This window comes from Apteryx mantelli, chromosome 9 (genome assembly GCF_036417845.1).
Source record: "Apteryx mantelli isolate bAptMan1 chromosome 9, bAptMan1.hap1, whole genome shotgun sequence".
Lineage (NCBI taxonomy): Eukaryota > Metazoa > Chordata > Aves > Apterygiformes > Apterygidae > Apteryx > Apteryx mantelli.
Genome location: NC_089986.1, coordinates 11740582 through 11765871, shown reverse-complemented (window position 1 = coordinate 11765871; position 25290 = coordinate 11740582). Strand labels below are relative to the sequence as shown.

At 47.6% G+C, this 25290-nt stretch overlaps 2 protein-coding genes across 7 annotated transcripts in view; both read left to right on the top strand.

The window, feature by feature from the left end:
* The first annotated feature begins 64 nt into the window (after positions 1–64).
* EIF2B5 (eukaryotic translation initiation factor 2B subunit epsilon) lies at positions 65–20645 on the top strand. 5 transcript variants are annotated; one of them, XR_010885011.1, is made up of 17 exons: positions 65–226; positions 1425–1549; positions 2299–2484; positions 2579–2756; positions 3745–3825; positions 5248–5325; positions 5406–5718; positions 6366–6511; positions 6820–6958; positions 7588–7689; positions 8651–8758; positions 9646–9736; positions 10460–10583; positions 15886–16011; positions 17550–17660; positions 18859–19005; positions 19809–20645. XR_010885011.1 is itself a non-coding variant. In XM_067301711.1 (16 exons), exons 1-16 carry the CDS (start codon positions 74–76, stop codon positions 18922–18924), a joined length of 2127 nt encoding a protein of 708 aa, XP_067157812.1. In that variant the 5' UTR covers positions 65–73; the 3' UTR covers positions 18925–20645. The 5 variants fall into 5 exon arrangements, 2 of the variants coding, with proteins under 2 accessions (XP_067157812.1, XP_013797284.2); XR_010885013.1 differs by lacking the exons at positions 17550–17660; positions 18859–19005; positions 19809–20645 and adding exons at positions 12830–13287; positions 13609–13706 and having other exon boundaries at positions 15886–15967; XM_067301711.1 differs by having other exon boundaries at positions 18859–20645.
* Positions 20646–24301: 3656 nt separating this feature from the next.
* DVL3 (dishevelled segment polarity protein 3) overlaps positions 24302–25290 on the top strand; it is a 35326-nt gene continuing 34337 nt past the window's right edge. For both annotated transcript variants that reach the window (XM_067301710.1, XM_067301709.1), the window contains exon 1: positions 24302–24510. In XM_067301710.1, coding sequence (XP_067157811.1) covers positions 24344–24510 — 167 coding nt within the window. In that variant the 5' untranslated portion in view covers positions 24302–24343. The remainder of the gene's footprint in view (positions 24511–25290) is intronic.

The following is a 25290-nucleotide window of genomic DNA, read 5'->3' as shown; positions in this document are numbered from 1 at the left end:
CCCCGCCGAGCTCCCGTCGCTCTTTCCGGCGCGGGCCCGGAAGCGGAAGCGGGAGCTGAGGCAGCGTGAGGAGATGGCGGCCCGCGGCGCTGCGAAGCGTGGAGCCGGCGCGGGTGCGGCCCGCGGTCCCGACCCGCAGGAGGAGCCGCCGCCGCCGCTTCAGGCCGTGCTGGTCGCCGACAGCTTCAACCGCCGCTTCTTCCCCATCTCCAAGGACCGGCCGCGGGTGAGATACCTTCCCCCGGCCGCTCCCACCGCCCCGGGCCGGGAAGGGGCTCCCGGCTCACCCGGGCTACCCCGGCCGCGCCGGCTCCTCCCGGGGACCCGAGCGGGCAGGCCCCTAGCGCAGGGCGGAGCGGTCCGGCCGCGGACGTCCAGCCGTGAGCTCCTGGGCCAGGGCTGGAGGGAGGCGAGGCGCCCGCGGCGCTCCCGGCACGTACCGGGGTGCTGCTGCGCCGCCCGCCGGGGATCGGGGCGGCCCCGCCACCGGGCGTGAACGGGAGCCGCTGACCGGTCCTTCTCCTTCGGCGGGGTTTATGCGCCCCGTCGGAGAAGCGGTGAGGACTGAAGTACTGTGTCGGTGCTGTTTGCTCTTACATATGGTGCAGCAAACTGCGCTGTTTGCTTTTCACTCACTGCTGATGCAGCAGCAGGTTTGGACAGGCTTCTTTCTGGTAAAGTAGCAAATTCTTGGTCTGTATCAGCAGCAGTGAAAAAGAATATTGCCAGCAAAAAGGATGGGAAAAGCACTTTAATTATTTAGATCCGAAGGTTGTATGTTAAAGGAGAGCATGCTTCTGTAGAATTTAGGTCTGAGCAATTATTTTACCTCGCCTGCTGATTATGATTGAATGCTTGCAGTGTTCATAATTATACATGCGGGCTCAGACCTGAAACAAAACACCGTCAAAACTGGATCAAAGAATAGTATGAGATCCTCAGTTATGAATCAGTAAGTCAGTTTAAAAGTGTGGCATGAATCTCAAGTCAAGGGAATACTCACTTCACTTTAGGGTCTTTTGTTTTGCTTTTTTATTCCAGAGACTCTTAATTGTTGTGGCTTCATCATTCGTGTCTGACAGGTTTTTCTTGTAGCAGTTAAAGCCAGAGTCAGGGAATCAGCGCTCTGGAATTTTTTGATTTTTTTTTTTTTTTTGTCTCTGTCACTTATTTTTTTCTTGCAGAATTTTAGGTGTGATAACCTTACTTCTCTTATGCCTTCCTTTATAAAGTGAAGATGATTCTAACTTCCCCTATGGAACATCAGGAGGTAGCTCTTACTGCTTAGATCAACTTTGAAAATTTTCATTGAAAGGAAGTATAGCAGTTATTCACCTTTCTATTCTGGCAGTTTCCTGAAGCTAGAAGAAGCTGATATTGAGCTACAGTGTGTTTGTTCAGCTGTCTCTCCATCTATTTTTTAGGCTCTCCTACCTATGGCAAATGTGGCCATGATCGACTATACCTTGGAGTTCCTAACAGCAACTGGAGTGGAAGAAACTTTTGTTTTCTGCTGTTGGAAGTCAGCTGAGATAAAAGAGCATTTACAGTAAGGATCTCTTCTCCTTTCTTTTTAGCTTTATCATGGAAAGGATTCTTCCATCAACCAATAAGCCTCCCAGGTCTTAGATTGCACTAATTCTTCTACTGATGAAAACTGCTGCCCAAGGCTAGGGACTCCCTTTCAGTAGATGTCTCCCAGCACATCTCAAACAAGAACATTCCTCCTGTGAAGAAGTGGAGTTGTGCAGTATTTTAAAAGGGTTGTTTGGGGATTACATTTCTTATTGGCATTTATGTCTTTGCCTAAAAGAAGTGCTTTCCTGGATAGCAGTGTAATTTATAGTACCACACTTTACTAGCCTTCTGCTGTGTCTCAGTGATCAGTGCAGCGTATTGAAACAGTTCTCATTGAAAGCATCTTTTACCTCTGCATGCTGCAGGTTCACATGCTGAAGAGAAACATGCAGTCTTTTCTCTTCCCTGCTTGAGAGAAAACTGCTTTCAGAGGAAAAAATTCTGGGTTGGGTGTAATCTTTCCTTTTCCTCTGTCAAAACTTTGCTCACAAAAAGTCCAGTTTCCTAAGTTTCCCTGAGCTGTAATCTCAAAGTCTTATTGTCTTCAGTTCTTTCTGCTCTGTGCACATGATGAGATCTCTGCCCACTGATAATGTGCTCATTGTGATAGGATTCTTCCTGCATGCACTTATGGATGTGGCATGCGCTGGGTCACTATCCAGTGTATCCTCTGTAGGAGTATTCCTTTTATGCTTTCCTGATGTGTTTTTCTCCTTCCAGAAAGTCCAAGTGGTGCCGCCACACATCTCCCAACACGGTGCGCTTTGTGACTTCTGATCTGTACCGCTCCCTTGGTGACGTGCTACGAGATGTTGATGCCAAGTCCCTTGTCCGTTCTGACTTCATCCTTGTCACTGGGGATGTGGTGTCCAATTTCAATATATCCAGAGCCCTGGAAGAGCACAAGTAGGTGTTGAAGGAAGCACGTCTGGCTGGTGTGCTGACTCTGGAGAGTGTAACTGTCTGGAGAGTGACTTAAAATTCTGCCCTTCCTGTTCAGGTTGCGTCGTAAGATGGAAAAGAATGTTTCTGTGATGACGATGATTTTCAAAGAGTCCTCGCCTGGTCACCATGCCAGGTGCCATGAGGATGACATCATTGTTGCTATGGACAGTGCCACAAACCGTGTCCTTCACTATCAGAGAACCCAGGGGCTGAAACGCTTCCGCTTTCCTATGGTGCGTCTGGCAGGTGCAAAAGAGCTGTGAAGCAGCTCGCCTCAGGGAACCCCTCTTAAAGTGAGGGCTGGGGAGCTCTGCTTATCCCTCTTTTGGAGGAGCAGGTGGTGGGAAGTGATGCTTGGTAAACTTTTTTACACCTTTGATCCTGTCTAAGAGAGTTTGAGGCTTGGTGAAACTGTGCTGGAACATGCATATTGGGGACTCATTTTGGAATTTGAAGATAGGGTAGACATGCTTTTCTAAAAATGCAGTTTTCTGCATTTATTCCATTCATATTCTGTGTATAGAACAAGGGAGGTAGAATGGGAGTGGAATAACAGTGGGCATAAGGGGCGGTACCTCCTATCACTATCTGACTACTCCTGTCCTGCGCTGCTCCCCAAAAAAAGGGCTATGGGTTCTACTAATATGCAGCCAGTGAAATGCCTGTGAAGGCACTTTCTCCATTAAGATAAATGGTAATTTTGTTTTGCTCAGCTCAGAACTGAGGCTGAGTATGTCATTTTCATCCCCAAATCAGTAATCCCTAGACTATTTTTCTCCTTCAAACGAAAGTCCTTTTTAGCTTCAGACAGTGATATGTTTAAAAAAAAAAAAAAAAAAAAAAGCCACACAAATCCACAGAGGGTGTGGAAGCTATGAACACTGTATTTTCATTTATTATGTTCTTTCTGTATTTGTAGCTCCCAGCAACTAAGGTAAGGAGCCTTGTGGAGGAAAAGTGATTGTTTGAAGTACGAGCTTTTTCTTGGAGAGCTGCACTGTGTGGGAGGGTGCTCTGCTGATTGACACAACTCTGTGTGTGACCAGACTGTGCCTGCTAAGCCTGTGTCTCAATGTAGGTCATAAACTAGCTGCAGTTCTGGAGAGAGAAGTCTAATAATTCAGTCAATTTCAATCAATATGATGCCCCAGGCTCATAAAGTCTTTTCGGATTCAATACTGCATGAGGCACTCAGCTTGTCTGAATTTTCTCCTCTTTCAGAGTCTGTTCCAGAGCTTGATTGAAAACGTCGAGGTGCGCCATGATTTGCTGGATTGTCATATCAGCATCTGCTCTCCACAGGTGAGCTCTGCCTTCCCGAGGGCCTGGAGTGCAATCCATTTTGCTCCCTCAGTGCTGCTGGTGTGCAGGAGGAGCATGCACCCTTGCTGCACCGAGTCTGAAAACCAGAGCTGCCGGTTGTGCTCCATGACTGAGCTGAGTGATCATGTGGCACTGCTCCATGGACTGTGGGAGCTCAGTCAGTATCTGGTATCCCCCAACCACAGAATCACAGAATAGTTGAGGTTGGAAGGGACCTCTGGAGGTCATCTGGTCCAACCCCCCTGCTCAAGCAGGGTCAGCTAGAGCAGGTTGCCTAGGACCACGTCCAGTCAGGTTTTGAATATCTCCAAGGATGGAGACTCCACAGCCCCTCTGGGCAAGCTGTGCCAGTGTTTAACCACCCTCACAGTGAAGAAGTGTTTTCTTATGTTCAGACAGAATTTCCTCTGTTTCAGTTTGTGCCCTTTGCCTCTCATCCTGTCACTGGGGCACCCCTGAGAAGAGTTTGGCTCCGTTTCTTTACACCCTCCCATCAGATATACACACGCATTGATAAGATTCCCCCCAAGCCTTCTCTTCTCCAGGCTAGACAGTCCCAGCTCTCTTTGTCTTCATACAACAGATGCTCCAGTCCCTTAAGTATTTTCATGTCCCTTTGCTGGACTCGCTCTGATATGTCCATGTCTTTCTTATCCTGGGGAGCTGAGAACTGGACCCAGCACTCCGGATGTGTCTCACTGGTGCTGAGTAGAGGGGAAGGATCACCTCCCTCAACCTGCTGGAGACACTCTGCCTAATGCAGCCCACTCTTTGCCATGAGGGCATATTACTGGCTCATGTTCAACTTTGTGTTCTCCAAGACCCCCAGGTCTTTCTCTGGAAAGCTTGTCACTCAACCCCTTGGTGACAGGCAAATCTAGACAGTGTACACATCAGTAGATTGAATGGCCAATTTGGCACGGGATGAAACCATACTGGAAAGTAAGTGACCTCACTTTGAGTATGGTAAAGTCTATGGAGCAGAGGTGATGGCTATGCTATGGATAGTGTCAGTACTTGCAAGCTAGTACCATGTTAGGATAATTTTCATGGTTATTCCAGCCTGGGCTTGCTAACATCTCTTCTGCATTCAAAAAAGAGATGGTCTATAGGCTTTTTTTGACTACAAAGCTAGGCTGGGCTGACTGCTTAGAAATGTTAAAACAATGTTTTGCCCCTTCTGAAAACCAGAACCTGTTCATAGCCTACTGTAGGAGGAAGAGATGGGAGAGTCAACACTCCTAGCAGAAGGAATCAAAGCTTTATTCAAGGCAAGAGCATCACTTTCCTATATAATATAACTCGTCTCTCTGAGAACCAATGAACAGCCATTAATTATCTGGCTTCCTCAGCAACATTTTCTGCTGATTATATTATTTCCTTGCATTTTATTCCTGGCAGGTGGCTGAGTTGTTTACAGACAATTTTGATTACCAGACACGGGATGACTTTGTGCGTGGTCTGCTGGTGAATGAGGAGGTAAGGATAGGGACGGTACAAGGGAGATCATTTTACCTTGCGCTGGGGAGTCCTCTAACATATTCCTGTCCACTTCTCAGATCCTGGGGAACCAGATCCATATGCATGTAACGACAGAACAGTATGGTGCCCATATATGCAACCTGCTTATGTACAAAGCTGTGTGCTCTGATATCATTCGGCGCTGGGTTTATCCTTTGACTCCAGAAATGAACTTCACTGATGACAAGAATCAGAGTTACACCCATTCTAAACACAACATCTACCGGGGGGTGGATGTTAGCCTCGGCCACGGCAGTGTACTGGAAGAGAACATCCTCATTGGGCAGGGGACGGTCATCGGCAGCAACTGCTTCGTAACCAACAGTGTCATTGGGCAGAACTGTAGGATAGGTGAGTACCAGAATGGGGGAACATGCTGAGGCAAGGCACAAGTTGTTGGGCTTTTGTTTTTAAAGTGCATTTGGCTCTGAGGGAGGATACTAGGTGGGTGTTACATGGTGACATCTAATGGGAAGAAAGGAGAAAGGCTTTGTTTTCCAGTTGGGGAAATAGATTAAAGTTCCAGGGTACCGTAATGATGCTGAAAGGCAGAAGTCACTTCATGCAAAGGAAGGAGATATTTCAGCATCAGAGAGTGCGTGTCCCTTACTGACCTAGACTTACCACCCGCTAACATCCTGCAAGTGAGGAACCTCCATGCTCGTTTTTGTGAGCTGCTTCGTACCCCTTCTTCCTATCCTTGGCTGCAATTTTGTTTGTGATTTGACCATATCTGTGCAAAATCAGGATGTCAGTTGTTACTACCAACTTGCTGAATTTCTGTAGAGAAGAAACTCCTCTTTTAGCTTGGAGTAAGAAACGGTTGTAGGCTGATAAAGCTAATACATATATTTTTTTAATGTATAACATCCATCACACATCAAGGGCATTGTTTAGTCCTGAATTCAATGAATAAGATGCTTTCTAGTGGACTCAGCGGTGTGGGAGAGCAACAACCTGCCTTGCTCAACTTATTTGTGCTTGGTGGTGTATAACAGGTGACAGAGTCATTTTGGATGGAGCCTTTCTCTGGGACAGAGTTCACATAGCAGATAATGTGGAGATCTGCCATTCCGTTATCTGTGATGAAGCTGAGGTGAAGGAGAAAGTAAAGCTAAAGCCTCGCTGTGTCCTCTCTTCTCAGGTGAGCTGTGTTTGTCTGTTCTGCTTTCTGCTTTCTCTTGGCAGGTTACTAGACTTAAAGCATTGGAACGTACCAGAATAGAGGGCTATTTCAGGCCTTTTCTTCAGGGTGGGGGCTATGCTATTGCTCCCATCTTTTTCCTCCTTCAGGCAGTTTGGCTAGGGCCTAGCAGTGCTGATGTTTTCAGTTATGCTTGTTAGACCCTCCCTTGGAATGGCTTGTCCAAAGCAGCTATTGCCCCTGCTGGTGGAGGTACAAGGGGGCATTCAGGATATTTCTTCCCTAAGGCATGTTGTACATATTTACAGGTAGTAGTAGGTCCTGACATCACTCTCTCTGAGGGCACAGTGATCTCTCTGCACCCACCAGATGAGGAGGAAGAGGATGAAGACCAGTTCAGTGATGATTCTGGTGTGAACAAGATGGAGAGCAAAGTGAAATTGAAAGGTACGAGAGTGTCTAGCTCCATGGGCTCAGGCTGCACAGAACGCTTTGCCCTCCGTGATCTTTTGGGGTCTTTCCCTCCCCTGTTCTAGACTCTCCAATACCAGCCTGGAGGTTAGTGCTGTGTTCAGCTTGGAACATGTGTGTTTTCAGTAGGGCAAGCAAGGCTATATCTGACTCAGGTTGGACAGTGAAGTGTACCTCAGTAACCTAGCATTAAAATTTGCAGAGACTGAGCTGTTTTCCATTTTTCTTAGAGGAGGAGCCTCATAGGAGATGATAAGCTGAAGCTGGAAGAGATGTCTTGTTCAAGGCAGGATGAAAGATTTATGTCCTTGTACCTGGACTGTGTCCAAGGACTTTGTTCTGGTTGAATATTGTTTCTTTCAGTCCAAGTTTGTTGAAGGATCTAAACATGGTGAGGTGGGTGTTGCTGCTGTAGAGGGGAGCAAGTAAGCCACTTGTCAAGGCAAGTGGGAAGATAAAAGCTGAAATCCACGTGCATCTGTGGGAAGCCCCTCTTAATGAAGAGTATTCAGGGACAGTAGCGTGTGGGTTATAGCAGTCTATTTCAGGTTTGCCTGCAAGCAAATCCAGTACATCCATTTCATTCTAATCACTGTGTCTTTCAGGTTACAACAAAAAGGATGTGGGTTCAGAGGGCAGAGGCTATCTCTGGAAGGCGGATGACAAGAATGAAGAGGATGAAGAAGAGCAGAGACAGAGCCTGTGGGGTGAGGAAAAGTTCAGTGCAATCACCTGGGGATGGACAGATGTAGACCTTCTGTGTCAGTGGGACTTGCTGAGTGGGATGCTGGTAATTGCGTCTAGAATAAGAAGGCACTATGTGGTTCATGAGATGAAGAAAAGTTTTTCAACAACTGCAGGATAAACTTCGGTTATTGGTAGATAGAAGTCTCTGGCACAGAAAACCCTGGAGAAGGAATAGATTTAAAACTAAACGAGTGGGTTAGCAGTTGCTCCTGTTCTAGGAGGTTTGGACAGAAAGCCTAAATTTAGGAAGGGGCAAGAGGTGATAAGCTGCAGTAAAACTCTGTAGCTTTGTGCACACTGAAAGCCTGATGGGTGCCAAAGTGAGAGAGTCTCCAGGGAGTGAACTAAAAATACTGCCTGGGCTCTATGAAGCAGGCTCGCCTCCAGATAACATATTTGTATGGGGGAGTGAGGTCAGAAGACACAGGTTACTTCTGGAAAGTAGATGTTGGACCAGATTCTCTCTTTCTGTGCTTTATGAAAGATGGTTATTTTATCTTTGATTTGCACCAACACACATAGCCATCTGTGCTGTGAAATGCACGTCGCAGGCTGCTAGGCCCTCCCTTGGAGGAAATGTGTTTTGGCTGTTCTGGCTACTGCTGGTTTTCTTCTGCTAGTGACTGATTATGCTAATGTTGCTCCATCGTGAGTCAGCAGTCAGGGCGAGATGCATTTGCTTCTGTCCCTGCCCTTCGCTGTCTGTCTGCAGACTTTTTAAAGAAAGTCCCATTATTCTAGTGCCAGCTGTAGCGTTCCCTCTGCAGCAATTCTTACCATCTGAACCTGTAAATAGAAACTCCGTTGCAAGGACAGATAGTCGCTGACTTGGTTGAGAAGCCCCTGGGACACCTGGTTCCCAACCCATACAACAGCTGCAGCTTCTGAATGTTGAATGCTTAATCTTCTGTTCTTTATCAGGCCCAGCCCTGCATTCAGAGGAAGAGAGCGAGTCAGACAGTGACCTGAGCTTGGGCTCTGAAGAGCCAGACAGTCGGACTGCATCCCCTCAGTTGGATGACATCAAAGGTGAGAGATGGGGCTGTGGAGAAGGAACGATGAGTCTACAGGTAATCGGGAATGAGATCTGTGCTGCTATCTCTAAGTGCACTGGAAGGGCAGTGAGTTGCTACACTGTGTTTGCCTTTTGACCTCGCTTCCTAGCATTTTCTACCATGTTCATTAATATTCCTTGTATTGCTATTACATATAAACCCAAGGCATCAAAGGGTGAGAAGCTAGAGAAAGACGCTCCATCTTTCTCACTCATGATCATGGGGTCTTTGTGAAAATGGCCTCCCTTAGTTCTCTCTTTAAGTGGCAGTGTCACTGCCTAAACTTCCAAGAGGTTGCGTAAAGGCCCAGCAGAGCTTCCCTGCCTGGACAGCTTTACTGCTGTAATTGTATGGGAGAACTAAATTTCCTTGTAGGAGCTGCCTCTTCTGCGAAATATGTTTTTTGTTTTGTGTTTTGCTCTGTTAAGCTTATGTGGATTTGAAAGGGGTTCAAGCTAAACTGGAAAAAAAAGGGGGAAAAAGAAAAGCCTTTTTGCACTAAAGTATCTGTCCGAAGGAAATTAAACCAATAAATTGTAGATTTAAATTCACATCTTTGGTTAAGGGAAGGTGAGGCTTGTCTGAATAGGAAAGGCTAGAGTGTGAAAGTATAATAGAAGCACTGCTCTAAAAGGTTGCAAAGTGGATGGAGCAATGACCTCTAGTAGATCTTTTCTTTTACCTGAGTTATACCAGTATTTATAGGTATAGTTGAACTGGGTTTGCACTAGCTTATGGAAAGCAAATAGAGACCTGTGTCAAATGCTTTCTTTAAGGATATAGTTTCTTCAGTAACTAAAGAGTTTGAAGAATCAGCACTTCTCCATCTCCTCTCTAACTACTTGTCCTTTTTTTCATTAGTTTTCCAGAATGAGGTTCTGGGTACATTACAGAGGGGCGAAGAAGAAAACATTTCCTGTGACAACCTGGTCCTGGAAATCAACTCTCTCAAGTGAGTGTTCACCTAGGGATTCTGAAGAGTTGGATTTGACAGCAAGTCTAGAAAGAAAAGAAATCACATGAATAGCCATGTCTGTTTGTTGCACGTTGTTTTTGCCAGTAGTAGAGCATAAGAAATGTAGATGAGAGATCATGACTGAATGATGACAGAAGTTGATGGAGTCAGCTGTATCTATAGCCTCCTCGGTCATTAAGCTTTTCCAGCCTGGTTTCTGGAACAAGAGATTTAATTGCTACTGGGTAATTGTGAACTGAAGAGAGCAAGTACGTTTTTGGCACAAGTTGCATATAAGTTCATGCAGGAGCCACTGCTCTGTGCACTGTAACATTCAACCAGTTGCCTGCAGCTGTGACTGCTGAGGTGTGGCTTGTCCACTCTGTTTACACAGCAGGAAGTCTAGAACACAACACTTTTACCTAGTATTTCTCAAATACAAACCTGAGTCCGTTATTTTATGCAACAATCTTCACGCAGCACTCTAGTGAATGTGAGGGTGCTGCCCCTTGCAGCAGCTTGTTCCAGTGTGATAGCGGATTTTCAGGATTGGTCTTTCACAAGGCCTGTTGCAATGCAAGGTGTTTTAATTGCATGAATGTTTGGAAAAAAAGTCTGGAAAATGCAAATCAAACCTTCTGTTGGGTCTCTGGAAGGAACAGTAGTGTGCAGAGATCAGGCAGTGTGAAATGTATTTTTTCTGACTCTTTTTCTTTGCAGGTACGCCTATAATATTGGCCTGAAGGAGATGATGCAAGTGCTTAGTAAAGTGATCCTGGAGTTCCCATTGCAGCAGCTGGATGCAAATTTGGACTCTCAAAACTATTTCTCAGCATTACTTCCCGTGAGTGCTCCTCTATTTAACTCTTCTTGAGGCTTGTGTCCTAGCGTGTAGGAGTTGGTTTGGATCCCCCAGGTACTTCCTAGCTGAGGAATCTTTGCTTAGGCCTGAAGCCACTTGAGGCTCCCTAGTTTGTGAACCTCTTTGTCTTCTATGGAGCTAAAAGCAAACTGAAACTATTGTATCTGCTTGACAGAACTTAGCTGAGATTGTAGGTGTTGGGAAGTCTTATTCCAGTAGCTTATGGTTATTTCCGTCTCCTGTGTGTGATAGTAGAAGTGTATAACTTTTAGAAGAGATCAGAGAGAGACTGTTAGAGGTGTCTTTATAGGCTTGCATTCCAGGAACCCGATTCCAAACCATCATGAGTCCAATCCCTGGGGCAGCAGGGAGCGCTCCTCTCCCAGTGGGATCCTTTCCAAGGTGTCACTTGTCTGTGTACTGTAAGTGGTGCCAATTTTTTCCAGCCAAATGCAGAGGCAAGATCTTGCTGTCTTTGAGTGAAGATTCAGAATTTTGTTGTGTCTCTAGAGAGACTGGGGTATAATTGGGTGAGAGTGATTTCTATTTCCTGACTTAAGGGAGACGAATCAGGATAGGATCTGCTTAAAAAGCAGGCAGTCTCATCTTAATGGCTTTGTTGATCCAAACTGAAGGCAGTGTAATGACTCTGTCTCCTTGCTGTAGCCCATTTGTGCATTTTGACTTTGCAAACTCCACAGCTTACAAAGGTGCTTTATCAGAATGAATGGATCTTGCACCTGTTTGGGAAAGACTAATTTAAATTCCTTAGGAGACAGATAAAAATAGGACCACTAGACATCTGCATCATCCTTTCTGTGAGGAACTATGTGCTTTCAATTGATGGGAAATGGTGGAAAACTGACTCTTCTTTATGTAGATGTAAGCATGGCACTTAATTCATATCCTGGATGTGTGGAGATGCCTTTAGTAGGAAACTAACAGCAGTGAACTGTTCAGCTGTCCTAATGAGATTTTGCTGTCCACTCCATTTATATTCTGCTTACTTTTGTTCCTTTTCCAGTCTGTCTTCTTGAATAAGATGTACTGTCCTGGAAAAAGAGTTGAAGGAGGAGGACTGAGGAGAATCTTAGAGCAGATAGTAGACTAAGTGGAAAGTGCTACGTCTAGACAGCAGGTGGTGTGAAGCTGGTAGCTGTGTAGGAGGTTTTCATTCCAGCTAAAATAAATCTCCTAGACTGGGCTCCTAATCTAGCTTGAGTATGACAGGAGAACTTCACTGCAGGATCCAGGCAGAGGAGGTTCTGATCTGAGATAAGGGTTACTATATAAATGCTTAATGTTAAGTATCCTTGCCCCCCAGAAAAACCTTTGAAGCTAAATACAATGAAAAATATATGAAGGGCTTACATCTGGATAACTTTGTCCGTATATATTTCATCATAGGAAAGCTGGTGCTCAGAAAGGGAGGCGTATGTGGCATGTGCATTTATGAAACACAAATCATTCTTAGATTTATCAGAGGAATCGAGTGTCAAAGCAATTGACCAACATGGCAGCCAGCTTCTCCAAATGCTCCTGTGTAAAGAACAGCCAGCAAGTTTCTTAGAATATGCTTCTATGGGAGAATTTCCTGCTTCAGTGTCTTTACTGCATGCAGAATTGTTTGTGCTGGGTTCCCCGTACTGAGATCAGCCAGAAGACAGTATCCTGGTGAAGAAGACTCAATGTTCAATTGCAAACACAATGTTAGTCACCGTTTTAAAAACCCAATGTGTCTGAGTTGAGACATGCCTCTAATATAGGCAGTGAATCAGCATTCTAAGACTTATTAAATAGACATTAACAGTCTTCCTGTGCAGCAGCTTGTGTGTTTTTACCAACTGTACTCTGAAGAGACTAGTTCTTCAGGCAGAGCATGTGTGTTTGTACAGCATCTGAAATCGTGGGTTCTCTGCAGCAAACGACTTGTGGTTGCCTCGTTGGTCAAAAATGCATTCCTTTAAGGTACAAGTACTTACTTACACCCTGAGAACCCCAAGCACTAGCTTTGTATGGGTTAGTGCAGAATGAAAGTGTGTGCAATATGTAGCTAACATGGCCTCAACTGATAGTTGTATTAGACTTGAGATCTGCTTCTACTGGTTTTCGTATGGCAAAGTGTTAGTTTGTACGAGACGGAAATGCTTACGTTCTCAGAGTGGTGAATACCAGAAACCCACTGAACTTCACAGAACTGTTTCACGTTTCTTGCTCTCTCTTTGTAGCTCAACTCCAGCTAAGGGATGTTAAAGGAAGATGGATTGTTTGTGTAAGAACGATGGTGGAGCCATCTCAGACAGCTCAGGAGGGGAAATTGTGGAAATGCCATAGTTATGATGTATGGTTTGACTTGAAACCACAGTATGTGTTCTGAAGGGCTGGCCCCTGAGTATGAAGCTCATAAGTTTTGCAGCAGTTTTAGGAAACAAGCATCCCATAAAGGATATGCCTGTGGGTATTTTTCAGATGAAACAAGAAGGCCTGAGAAACAGCATTATCCAGTTTGATGTCTGTGAGGCATCTTGTTTGGCTCTTGAATAAGTTGCAAAGCAGAGATGGTACAGAAAACCTCATCTTTTCCTGAACTGCAGGCATGATTTAAGTGAACATGGCTGAAGTCACTGTCAAACTGAAGGTTGTTCTTCTGTTGTCGCTGAAGATGACATCAAACAAGGCTACGTAGGTGAGGATATCTAAAAGGAACTGAGGGAGGCAATGTAGCAGGTCGGCTTGCTCAGTAAGCCAGAGTCCGTGCTGCAGCCCAGCAGCTAGTGTGTGTAGTGCACCTCCTTTGATTTCTGTTAGGAGCCCTACTCTTTCACAAGGTAATGCAAGTGAGCCCAACATGGGATCACTCGTTTAGGTGATCAAACAGAGATCTCTGCTTTCACTGAACCAATTTATGGTAGTCAGCACAAGTACTGTGTTACAGTGCAACAGGTTAGAATTATAGCTTTGTCCCTTGTGCTTCACGCATATTTCGTGACGGTGTCCTGTGCTGGAGGAGGAGATAAGAGGCTCAGTGCTGAGACCGTCCTTCTCACAAAAGAAAAGAGGACCAAACCTCTTTGAAGATGAAGCCGATGCAGCATCACTGACCAGGTCTGTGCAAAATGAATCAACACGTAGGAACTTACTGTTGCCTTCTCTAGACCATAAGTTGTTTGGAGGAGTTATCCAGCTATAGTCAAAAACTGGAAAGTTACGATTTTGTCCATGGGTCCCTTGGTCAGGTGTCTCTTCACATTTTTCAGTCCTCTGTCCATCTAAAATAGTTGCGAGTCTCTAACTCTCCAGTTCAGGCTTTCGTGAACACTGTGTCTCTAGTCTTACAGGCTCACAGGTTCTGTGGGGCTGAGCCCTTCTTTCCCCATTAGCACCAGTTGGTACAGTGCATGTTCTTGACCTGAAATGGTGCGTTTTTTCTGTGCCTTTCCCAGCAGCAGGCATACTGGATGGAGTCCTGGGGTTGTGAGTGTTTATAGCTCTGGTTTCTTTATAACTTACTTGCTTTTAGAAACTCCATAACTTCCACTTATAATTCTGTTAGAATTGTGCCTGCTTATGATTTTAAAATGTTACCAGAAAGGTATTGTGAAATATTTCTTGGCCTGAAAGGAACTTGCTAGGTCCTTTCCTGTATCTGAGGCGAAGAACTCTGAGGGAGAATAAAATGCAGGAGATGGTTGTAGGGCAGAGAAGAGTGTTTAGGATTAAGCATTTTGCTAGAGGTTGAAATACTTCTTGGAAATATACTGTGCAGCCCTCAGCTTTTTTTGTTGTGATACCACGATGATTAGGACCATTCTGTGTTGTTACTGTTGTTCCTCGAGCCGGATGATGTACTGCGCAGATCGTTCTGTTTGTATTGATCCCGTTCTTTGTTCCTGCTTGGGGCATGCAGATTCCAGCAGGGCTGTGGTAATAACAGATGTGTCTTGATGAAGTGATGGATTGTAGTGCTATGGAGCCATTCTGCAATATTTCCCACTACAGGCTACCTTGATAGTCCACACTAGCTTGGGTACTAGCTCTGCTGTTTGTCAATGGAGCTGTCCTGCTGGCTGGGCTACTGCCTCTCAACAACTGTCCAAAACAGAGTAACGCTGATTAACCCAGAATATGTGACGCAGGGCTGCTTCCTCACACCCCAAATCCCTGAGAACTGCCTGTTTCCCTTCAAAACAGACCAAATCAGTGTGCTCTGTAGGGAGACGCTGTGCTGAAGGCATAGCAAGACAGCGTATTGGTATGAGTGTGCCAGGGATGTAGTCTCGGGGTGCCTGCTGTTGAATTAACCTATTTAAAAAGAAGTGGAACTTTGACTTAATTTCCTACAATGTGTTCATGGGATAGTCTGGTCATAGTGTGGTGAAACAGAAATTTTTGTGCCTTGTTCTCCTAATTCTGATACCTTTAAAACTTCTATGGACAGGGCTATAAGTATTTTTATTACCTCCTATCCCAGGTCCTGGTCAGTCTGTGCTGCTTTGCAGAGCTTTTGCTGCTGCCTGCTTTTCAGATGTGTGCAATGACTGAAAAAGCTGTGGGGACTTGGCCAGAAATACTGTTTAAAAAGGCAGCACCAAAATCATTAAACTAAAGGCTTCATCAAAAATAAGCCTTGGAGGAAAGAATTGAGCTAATGGTTAACAGCTTCTTGTCCTTCATCTTTCCTGCCTAGTCCCTGCAGCAGACTCCAGGATCCAAACAAGCCTGTAGACACACAGCAAAAGTATGGCTTGTCTGTGGGTGTTTTTCCCATTATGTTCCAGGTTTTGGGGTGGCTGTCTTGCGCCGTCCACTTTTACTCAGCTAGTAATTAATTATGCCGGCACTATCTTTTTCTCTCTGTTCTTATTTGTTCTGCTGCTTTGAAGGAAAGTTCCACTGAAATGTCAGCTGCTCTGTGAGATGAATGTTGGAGTTGCGTGTATGTACCTCTCCTTATCAGTCTGCTGTGAAGTGATTTTCTTTGAGTACCAAACTCCATTAGACATTTATTGTGGCAATCTAGTATTCCATCGAGATAATAGAAACCAAGGCAGTTATCTGACACTCTCAAAGCTGCCTAGTAATACCAGGTCATATCTGCACACGTGAACCTTAATACCATCTGTTTGATGGACAGAGGGGAGCAAACATGCTAAGTGGTCAGGTAAAGCTTTTCTTAAAATGCCTCCCTGGCTCAGTTTTAGTGCAGCACAGCTGAGAAACTGGGCTGAATGCACATGTCCACATCATAGCTCAGGAACTTTTCTTCTGTGTTTTCCTTCTGCAGCTGTTGAAGAACTGGACCCCGCTGTTCAAGAACTACATAAAACGGGCATCGGATCACTTGAATGCCTTATTTGCCATTGAGGAATTCTTCCTGGAACACGACAGCCTTTGCACATCGATAGCTAAAGTGAGTTTCTGCCCCCACCTCTGCGGATCTGTTTTTGCTAGATCCATGATGAAATGCATCCTGTTTGCTTCATCAGCATGTCTACTTTAGAGGAGAGAAATTTGGTGCCTCAGAGGAGAGGGCATATGGAAAATTCATCTATAACAATTGCTTTTAAAAAAAAGTGTTCTGTGACTGCCTGTGCCTCTGAGTGAGCACAGCTGAGGGTGAGTATTAATTACCAGTATGCAGCCTGAAGGGAGCTATTATTTTGCAGCTTTTAACCTAGATGCCCTTGTTGTGTGATGCTGGAAGAGACATGAGGCCAGGGGCTTGCTTTAGGAAGAGCTTTACTTCCTTTGTCTCCCCATGGTTTGCGAGATCTAACTGCCAAATAATTTACCCTACTTTACGGCGCAAAGTTGGGAATAAGGGCAAGATTTCCTAGTTAGGCTGAGCAAGTTGTGAAACTGGGAATAAAGGGGAGATGAAATGTGGCTTAATACTCATCTCTCTTCTCAGAGTTTTCAATATATTTTCCCTCCTACCAACTTCTTCAAGTTTTTCATTCCTGGATTCTTTCTGCCCTATCACACGGGGAACATTTGACTTGGATCTTAAGTCTTTCCCTTAGCAATGTCTCAGGAAGCCCCTGTTTCTTTTGGAAGAGCTCTCCTAGAATCATGCTTAACCCTCAGTTCCTCAAGAAAGAGGAATCATAACTTGTGCTACCAGTGCTTCTGGCTAATGGCAAGCACTTAGCATGGACTGGAGCCAAGTCTTCAGCTTGGTAAGCCAAAATGTCCTTGAATTACAGCAATTGTTTGGCATGTGTCCATTGTTCTAGGGGCCTGGGCTTCCCTGGAGGCTGGGAACTGAAGTGACACTTTATATTTGGAGTTGGCAGCCAGCTTTGTCAGTGCTCTGCCGCAAGGACTCCAACTGCAGAGTGCCTGCTCAGCTGGAGCACAAAGGCACCCTGAGAAAGCATGATTGCATCTTACCCTCGCCGCACTGGGCAGGAGTTTGAGCTGATGAATGACCAATTGCTTTGACACCTGCCATAAGGCACTGTTAAGAGAGGACTGACAGGAGGAAGGAGCCTGGGGCAGGGCTGGCTTGATTCATGCTCTTCTCTGTGTATGCTACAATTGCACATATCTGGGCTTGCATAAGTGTTTCTTGTTATAACTGCTTTGGGGATGGGTTTTGGGGTGCTTTAAAGTGAGAACTCAAGTTACTTATTGAACTGATGTCCTCTGTGGGTCTTTTGTTGCCCACAGCTCTTAATCACGCCCTACATCCCCAGAGCAGAAGCTGATGAGGCTTGAACTTAGACTCATTATATGTCATAGCATCTAACTATCAATCAGAAGCATAAGGCTTGGCAGGGGAAGCACAGTTATTTCTAACAATAAATGCAGAATGAAAGAGACTGAGCCCCTTCTTTTGAAAATAGAGTTGGGAGCCACAGGCTACATGCAAACCTTGTGCTTAGACATAAGCTAATCCTGAAAGAGTTGATAGAGATCCCTGTTGCTCTTTTCTAATTGTGGCAGGTGTTGATGACGTTTTACCAACTGGAAATCCTGGAAGAAGATGTAATTCTCAATTGGTTCTCTCTGCGGGACACGTCTGATAAGGGAAAGCAGCTCCGTAAGAACCAACGGGTAAGTCCCAAAGGTGTAAAAATGATACACGAGCTGTTGAAAGAAGCTTCAAGTGGAGTTCAGTGCCACTGTCTCCTTCTGTGAAGCAGCTGCCATTACATGGTAGGCCAGTAATGCACCGTGCATTGAATGCTGTGCAACACAACTTTGTTCTCCAGAACAGATGTCTCTGTGAGTTCTGCCATAATCAGCCTGCATTGTTTGGATGAGGAATGGAGGTAGTAGGAGAGAGGGATGGCTTTTAGTGGGCTCTCTATAGCATGAGGCCAGCACTTTCTGGAGTAACAGCACAGCTTCTGTAAGCCAACACCCATTTCAAATGGGCTTTAGGCCAATGCCCTATGTGCTGGCCTCATGCAATTCCTTTGAAGTTTTCGTTCCTGGCTCACCAGTCTCTTTGCATATATTCCTAAGCATTTACGGTACTCAGTAGTTTCATTTGGCTTGTGTTGTAAGGAGCATATAAACTTCCCCTCTCCATCAGGCAGAACTTTGTGCTACAATTTGGCTGAGCCCTGTTCCAGTTCTCCTCCCTGGGTTTGGAAGAGGAGGAGGGGGGAAAAATCCATCTCTGAAGAAGTCCCACTTTGTTTAAAACGTATGCAAAGTCAACTCTTAGTATAGGTCAGCAGTGCTTTCAGCTGCTTATTTAAGCCAGGTTAAAAGGTAAAATGAGCTGCCTTCTTTATAGCAATCTGTCGGAGTAGATTTTTCCCAGCAGTAGCTTTCCTAACATGCCTTAGCTAAGGTGCTGCTGTCATCTGTCCTCCCTTGAGCTCTGGAGAGAACAACTATCTCAAACTTGCATCTTCTCACTGAGTGTTTCAGGGACTGCCTGATTGGAGAAATCTCCTTCAGGAATCCAGTGAGCCTAGATTACCCATGGCATCCTAGCTGTTTTTCATTTAAACTTGTGTGTGTGTGTGTGTGTGTGTGTGTGTGTGTGTGTGTCTCTCTCTCTCTCTCTCTCTCTCTCTCTCCCTCTCCCTCTCCCTCCCTCCCTCCCCCTCCCTCCCTCCCTCCCTCTCCCCCTCCCTCCCTCCCTCCCTTAATCTGCATGTTTTCATGTCTCCTAGAAACACCCTTCCTTCTTGCCTGTGTGTGATCATGGTGCTCACTGATACGGTGTAGCTATTGAGCATTCCAAGCATCTGTTTGGTGTCACTTGTTACCCAATTACATTTTCTTCTCTGTGCAGCTCCAGAAGTTTATCCAGTGGCTGGAGGAGGCAGAAGAAGAGTCGTCTGATGGCGACCAAGACTGACGTGGTGGCTTGGCATGAAAAGAGGCACTCTCGCTGCCTTTCTGGGCCGAGTGGGCAGGGCAAGATCAATGCCAGTGCATGGTGTGTAGATGTGGGGCCTGACATCAGTGACTGACAATCCCAGCGTTAATTATATTGTGCATTCCCAACTCTGCCCCTTCCTCCCTCCCTCACTTGCCCAGAGGCATCTTATGTTGGATGGTTGCAGCACAGTGCAAAAACCATAAGGGACAAGCAGGGGGTGATGATATCCAGAATCACTCTGGAGCCTGGGTATGGTATACTATAATCTATTTCTTGGGAGCTCCTTGCTTCTAATATAGAGGGAGCCAATGAAGGCAAACATGTACAAACCCCTTATAAATCTAACCATTGGGGTTTGTGGAAATATGGTCATAAAGCTAAGTTATTTGGAGTCACTGTTGCTTCTGGAGCTAAGAGAACTCCTGCTGAAGAGACACTGGCAAGGTTGGTAAGTAGGAGTGTATGGATTAGGATCTGGAGTGCAGGACTGGGAGTTGGGAGTTCCCAGTGCCTGGAGAAAATGCAGTTGTCTGAGGATGCCTAAGGCATTTTGCAGCCTGGAAGGCACTTCTGTGATCTTTCCAAAAGGGAGAATCTCTTGCCATCTGCTGTGCTAGGATTTAACACAAGATTGCACAGCAGAGTTGGTAAAATCACGTCTTTTCCCCCTTCTGTAGAACAGGGATAATATGTGCTCAGCTCCCCCACTGGCAGGGGTTGGCTAATAAAGGATGTGCACTGGTCAGCGAAATGCTGTATGGATCACTACATCCTAGATGTGATCTGTCTTCTGTGCGTCCCCAGCTTAGCAAACACAGTGTTTTAGAAGTGTCTGTTTCTTTATTTTTTATTTTTTAAAGGGAGCAGAGATGCCTGGCTCCTCCTGCCACACCAACAACATCCGTGTTTTGCTCTGGGGCCCCTGACCACACTGGCTGCTTTAAGAAAAATGCAAGTTCCTAGGTTCTGCTCCAGTCTGAAAAGAAGCGAATGGTATTTCCTTAGGTAGCACATTCTTTGTGTTTCCACGTGAGTTAAGTTATACATGTTTGCTTACTCAAAATGTGCATCCTCTTATTTATTTGAAAACTTCCCCTCCCTCAGGTGGCAGGGAAGTGCTGCAAGCCTGTTGTAAAGGTCAGCAGCTGCAGAGTAACTCAGCAGGCAGCAAGAAACAACTCTGGCATGCTCTTGCTGGCATGGACAATGCGTGGTTGCGATAAGGCCCTTAGGAACAGCCTTCTTGGAAGTGTCACTGTGCTGTGTTCTTCCCTGTTCTCATCAAGAACAGTGGAAAAAATACACAGCGAGGATCAACTTTTGTTGATAGGGGGGTTGTATTGAATGTGCTGACCTTGCCTCTGCCCCTTCAGAAGGAGCATGGAATAAATCCCTTGGGGGAAATGCACTGGAGCTGCCCACTCAGGATATTTACTTGGCCGTTCCGTGGTGCCACAGTTGCCAGTGAGGGGACAGTGTTGGATGCTCGAGGCCAGGGATACTGCCTCTTAAACTGATGTTCAGGCAGGGCGATCTTGTGCGCTTGCAGTATCAGTTGCCAGGATCGTGCGTAAATGCCCTTGTTTTCTGACATTGCAAACTCAGTCTTGTAAATGTTGGGGAAATAGTTGGTATCTGAATTTTCTGTATCTGACAATATTTAATTCAGGGAGCAAATAAAAAATATCCTGGTGTGAGTGGCTTGTCTGCTTTGTTTGAGTTTGAATTGTATGTCTCCAATTGTGGCACGTGCCTGAGCAGAACTTACAGGTAAGCTAAATAACACATGGCTACTTTTCCCTCAAGAGATTTCACGCACGTAATAGGCAGGTAGGAAATTGGCACCCCATTGAATTGGCATAAATGTTCAATGCTAGCTCGTGACCTCACTGTCTACAAATAGAGAACAGTTTTATTAAACTCCTGAACTTCAGAATCCCAAAATGGTGCAGTTTGTTTTTGTACAGGATTATGTTGCAAAGATGAACCTTAAATCCTATGAAACCTGTTATCCTTTGCCACAATGAGAATTAGTGGGAATGTTGGCTTATATGTGCTGCACCATGACCTCCTGGTGTTGGAGAGTAAGAACTGGTGGAGAGGGGGAAGGGCAGCTACAAAGCTCTCTTTAAAATTCCTGAGTCTCACAGCTGGTTTATAAATGCTTTTAAAATCTGACTGGACAGCTTGGGTATTTTTTGCTTTTGCAATATAAAGCTGGTTTAATAAAATTAGTTTAAGCTGGTTTAAAAAATAGGTTTAAGCTGTAATTCCATAAATGGCTTTTTTGTGAGAGGTTCTTGATTCTTTGTGCCAAGTAATAATTCCACTTTTGTGTTTTCCATGTTCCTGACTCCTTTGCTTCATAGTGGCCAGCTTGTTCATGGTGTGACCCACTTGCTTAGCCAGGGTTTGAGATCAAAGGTGGAATGTTACGCTATGGCCAAATACCATTATCCTTCAGGACTTGGTAGTGTGTATGGTGGGGGCTATTTTATAGGTGCTGAGACTCCCTTAGCAAAAAAGGAAACTGTTCAAAGTGAAATACTCAGCATTGCCCAAGGTGGAGTTCTGGCACAGTGCAGCATCCATATTTTTAAAGGGCAGATAAATGTATACCTTGTTAAAGAAGCATTTTTTGCTTAAGTGTAGGGTGGGCTTGATGCTTTCTGTTGCTTTTGGTCAGCAGTTATATTTGGCTGGAACAGTAGAAATGCCTTTGGGAGCAACCTTGACTGTGCAGTCCTTGTTATCTATCTTTTTGAGCAATGAAAGTAGATTCATTCTTTGCAGGGTTTTTTTAGTTTGCTTTGTTTTTCCCCCTAAGGCCAAGAACTGTCAGAGTGGTCATCTTGTCTGGCATCCCATCTAACAGGGATGGATGGATGGATGGATTTCACCTGGTGGTTCCTGTAGTGAGCCCATAACTTCAGCTGAACAATAGTGTGCTTAAAAAAAAAAAAAAAAAAAAAAAGGCGTTGCTTAAAGGTGTAAGTGATGGAACTCAAGTACGTCCATCTCCGCATCAGGCTGTTCTGAGCAAGTTTCCAGGCACTAAAGCGCCTGGGGCCCATTTACAGTGTAGGGAGAAGCAGTGCTTATCAATGCTGTGACTTTTAAATGTAGATATAAGCCAACAGGCTGTTGAGAAACTGTTCCTTGTGGACCTAGACTGCCCAGCCTGGTCCCTTACTGCTAATTTCTTTGGCTCTGTGTTCTTTACCTCCATTCATTAAGAGTGAGTCATACTTCACAAGACTTCTGCAGGCAGTTAAATCCATCTATCAGCTGAGTGTATTCAATCACTTGGCCTGTTTAAAAGAAAAAGGGCAGCTGTAATAATGTCCTTGTTACTGATGCAAGTGTGAGATTTGGTCTACTACAGCTCCGTGGGTGTGTGGCACTCCTTCTTTTACCTTGTAGCTGTATGCAGTCCCTTGTGAGCTCAGCACTTCAGAAAATTGCCCTTTTGGCAACAAAGGTGTCTAATGCATCTGACAGAGGCTCTGGTGCAGCCACAACTGGGCTCAAGAGCTGTGAAAGGGGACAAGAGAGTGGCTCTGGCTCTTATCAAGGGAAAACTGCTAGTATTTCACACGGGCCTAGCTTTTGCGGCAGGGAGGTGTTGCAAAAGGACCTTTACGTTAGCTCTCTGTCAAGTCCCAGGGCACTGACCTGCAAGCTAGCATTGCAGCAGCTGCCTCCATGCCTAGGCAGGGTGAGCAGGGCCTCCTGCGGCAAATTCCCTTTGCTCCAGCAAACAGCATCCCAGTTAGAGAAGCAACGATTCTGCTGTGGCCCTGAATAATGGGTTAGGGATGCCCTAAACCTGGAGGACAGCTATAGCAATTGACACAGCAAGAGGCAGGTTAAATTAAACCCTTCCATTCCTGTCCTGGATTCTTCTTTCCAGGTACACCAGCTTTTACTACAGAGCTCTGAGCATGAGAAAGTGACACTCTTCCAAGAGGCGCTGTGGAAACATGAGAGTTCCTCAAGTCTCTTAGAACTTCTGCTTACCTGGGGTCTTTTCTTGATACTTTTTTTTTGTCAGATTCTCAACCCCAGATAAGTGCTGGCAACACCTGCAGGGCTCTTCCATGCATGAGGCAGCTATTTAGCTCACATCTGCCTGCCATGGAGGTTGGCACTGCTCCCTGTAAGCTCCCTCTGCCCTTCCTCCTCCCCCAGGTGAGTCTGGCTCCAAGGCCTGGTGCTGTAGTCTCACACCCCGTAGGGACCTACAGCATGGTTCTTCCTCTGCCTTTGCTGTTCCTACCAAACCAGGTCAGTGTGAGGCTGTTCCTGCCCTGCCTGATGGTGAGTGTTTCCCAAGCTCCGTGTGGCCCCAGCTTTGCTCCCAGCTGCAGCTCCAGAAAACCACTGCTGGAGATCCCTCCCTCAGTGCCCCGTGGGGTGTCCAGAGGGGAAGCCAGCCAGCCCAAGACTGCTGGGGTGCAGAGGCAAGTCCTAGGGGTTGGGGTCACAGGGCTTGATGACTGCGGGTAGGAGAGCGTTAGGGTTTGGGGAGTAGCATGTGCGATGAGAGCGAGAATGAGGAGAGACCCATGGAGCCAAGGGGCTTTTAGAGCCCATATTGCCCAGTTGAAGAGGCTGTGGTATGGGGACAGGAGGATGCTCGTGAAGAGAGACGTGATGGTGGTGGGAGAGCTGCTTGGTGAGGAACTGAGGCTGGGGAAACTTGAAGGGGCACGGCAGTGCCTGCTGTCTGAGGATCAAGGAAGGGTTTGCGGGGTGGTGATAAGGGGCTGGAGAGGAAGGTGGCAGGGGAGCAGCGGGATCCTCCTGTGCCCCCTGCTCCATAAGCTGGAGTCCAGGAGCGCGTGGCTGTGCGCTGGAGAGGAGCAGGGCTCGGAGATGGAGGGAGGCAGGCAGCGGGGTACAGGAGCGCGCGGGGCAGGGTAACGCGAAGGCCGCGGCGGGTGCAAGAGGGGGCTGCAGCTGCGCGGGTGCCGGCTCGGGCCCTGCTCCGCCCCCCCCCCCCCCCCGGGGTGCTGCACCCAGGGCGGGAGACGCCGGTCCGCCTGCCCGGCTCGGTGCGCGGCGCGGCCCCGCGGGGCGCCGGTTCCGGTTCCGGCGGGGCCGGGGCGGCGGGCGGGCGGTGGGGCGGGGGAGGAGCCGCCGGAGCCCGAGCCTGCGCTCTGGAGCCGGGCGGCGCTGGGCCCCGCACAACAAGGGGCGCGGGGCGGCGGGCGCGGGGCCGGGCGCGGGGGCCGCAGCCGGGCCGGGGCGCGGGGCCGGGGCCGGGCGGGGGCCGCGGTGGGGCCGGGCCGGGCCGGGCGGGGGCCGAGGCCGAGGCGGCGGCCGGGGGTCGCGGGCCGCGGGCGGGCCGGGGCCGGGGGCGGAGGAGGCCTGGCGGCCGGGCAGGGGCGCCATGGCGGCTGCCGAGACGAAGATCATCTACCACCTGGACGAGCAGGAGACGCCGTACCTGGTGAAGCTGCCCATCCCGGCCGAGCGCGTCACGCTGGGCGACTTCAAGGGCCTCCTCAACCGGCCCAACTACAAGTTCTACTTCAAGTCTATGGACGACGACTTCGGGTGAGCGCGGCCGGGCCCGCGGCCCCGGCGGGGGCAGCCACCGCGGGGGCCCGGCTGCGGGGCCGCGGGGCTCCCCGGTGTTCCCGCTGCGAGGCGGGGACCCTTGGGGCCCAGCTGAGGGGCTCCCTGGTGTTCCCCTGTGAGGAGGGGACCCTTGGGGCCTGGCTGAGGGGCTCTCCAGTGTCCCCATGTGAGGAGGGGACCTTTGGGGCCCGGCTGAGGGGCTTCCCGCTGCCCTGCTGCGAGGTGGGACCCCTTGGGGCCCGGCTGAGGGGCTTCCCGGTGCCCCGCTGCGAGGCGGGACCCCTTGGGGCCTGGCTGAGGGGCTCTCCGGTGTCCCCGTGTGAGGAGGGGACCCTTGGGGCCCGGCTGAGGGGCTTCCCGGTGCCCTGCTGCGAGGTGGGACCCCTTGGGGCCCGACTAAGGGGCTCCCCGGTGTCCCCACGTGAGGAGGGGACCCTTGGGGGCCCAGCTGAGGGGCTCCCCGGTGTCCCTATGTGAGGAGGGGACCCTTGGGCTCTGGCTGAGGGGCTCCCTGGTGTCCCCACGTGAGGAGGAGACCTTGGGGACCTAGCTAAGGGGCCCCCCGGTGTCCCCACATGAGGAGGGGACCTTGGGGACCTGGCTGAGGGGCTCCTTGGTGTCCCCATGTGAGGAGGGGACCCTTGGGGTCTGGCTGAGGGGCTCCCCGGTGTCCCCTTGCAAGGCAGGGACCCCCAGGTACCTGGCTGTGGTGACCATGTGGCTCCCTTGTGTTCCCACGTGAAAGAGGCTGGGGTC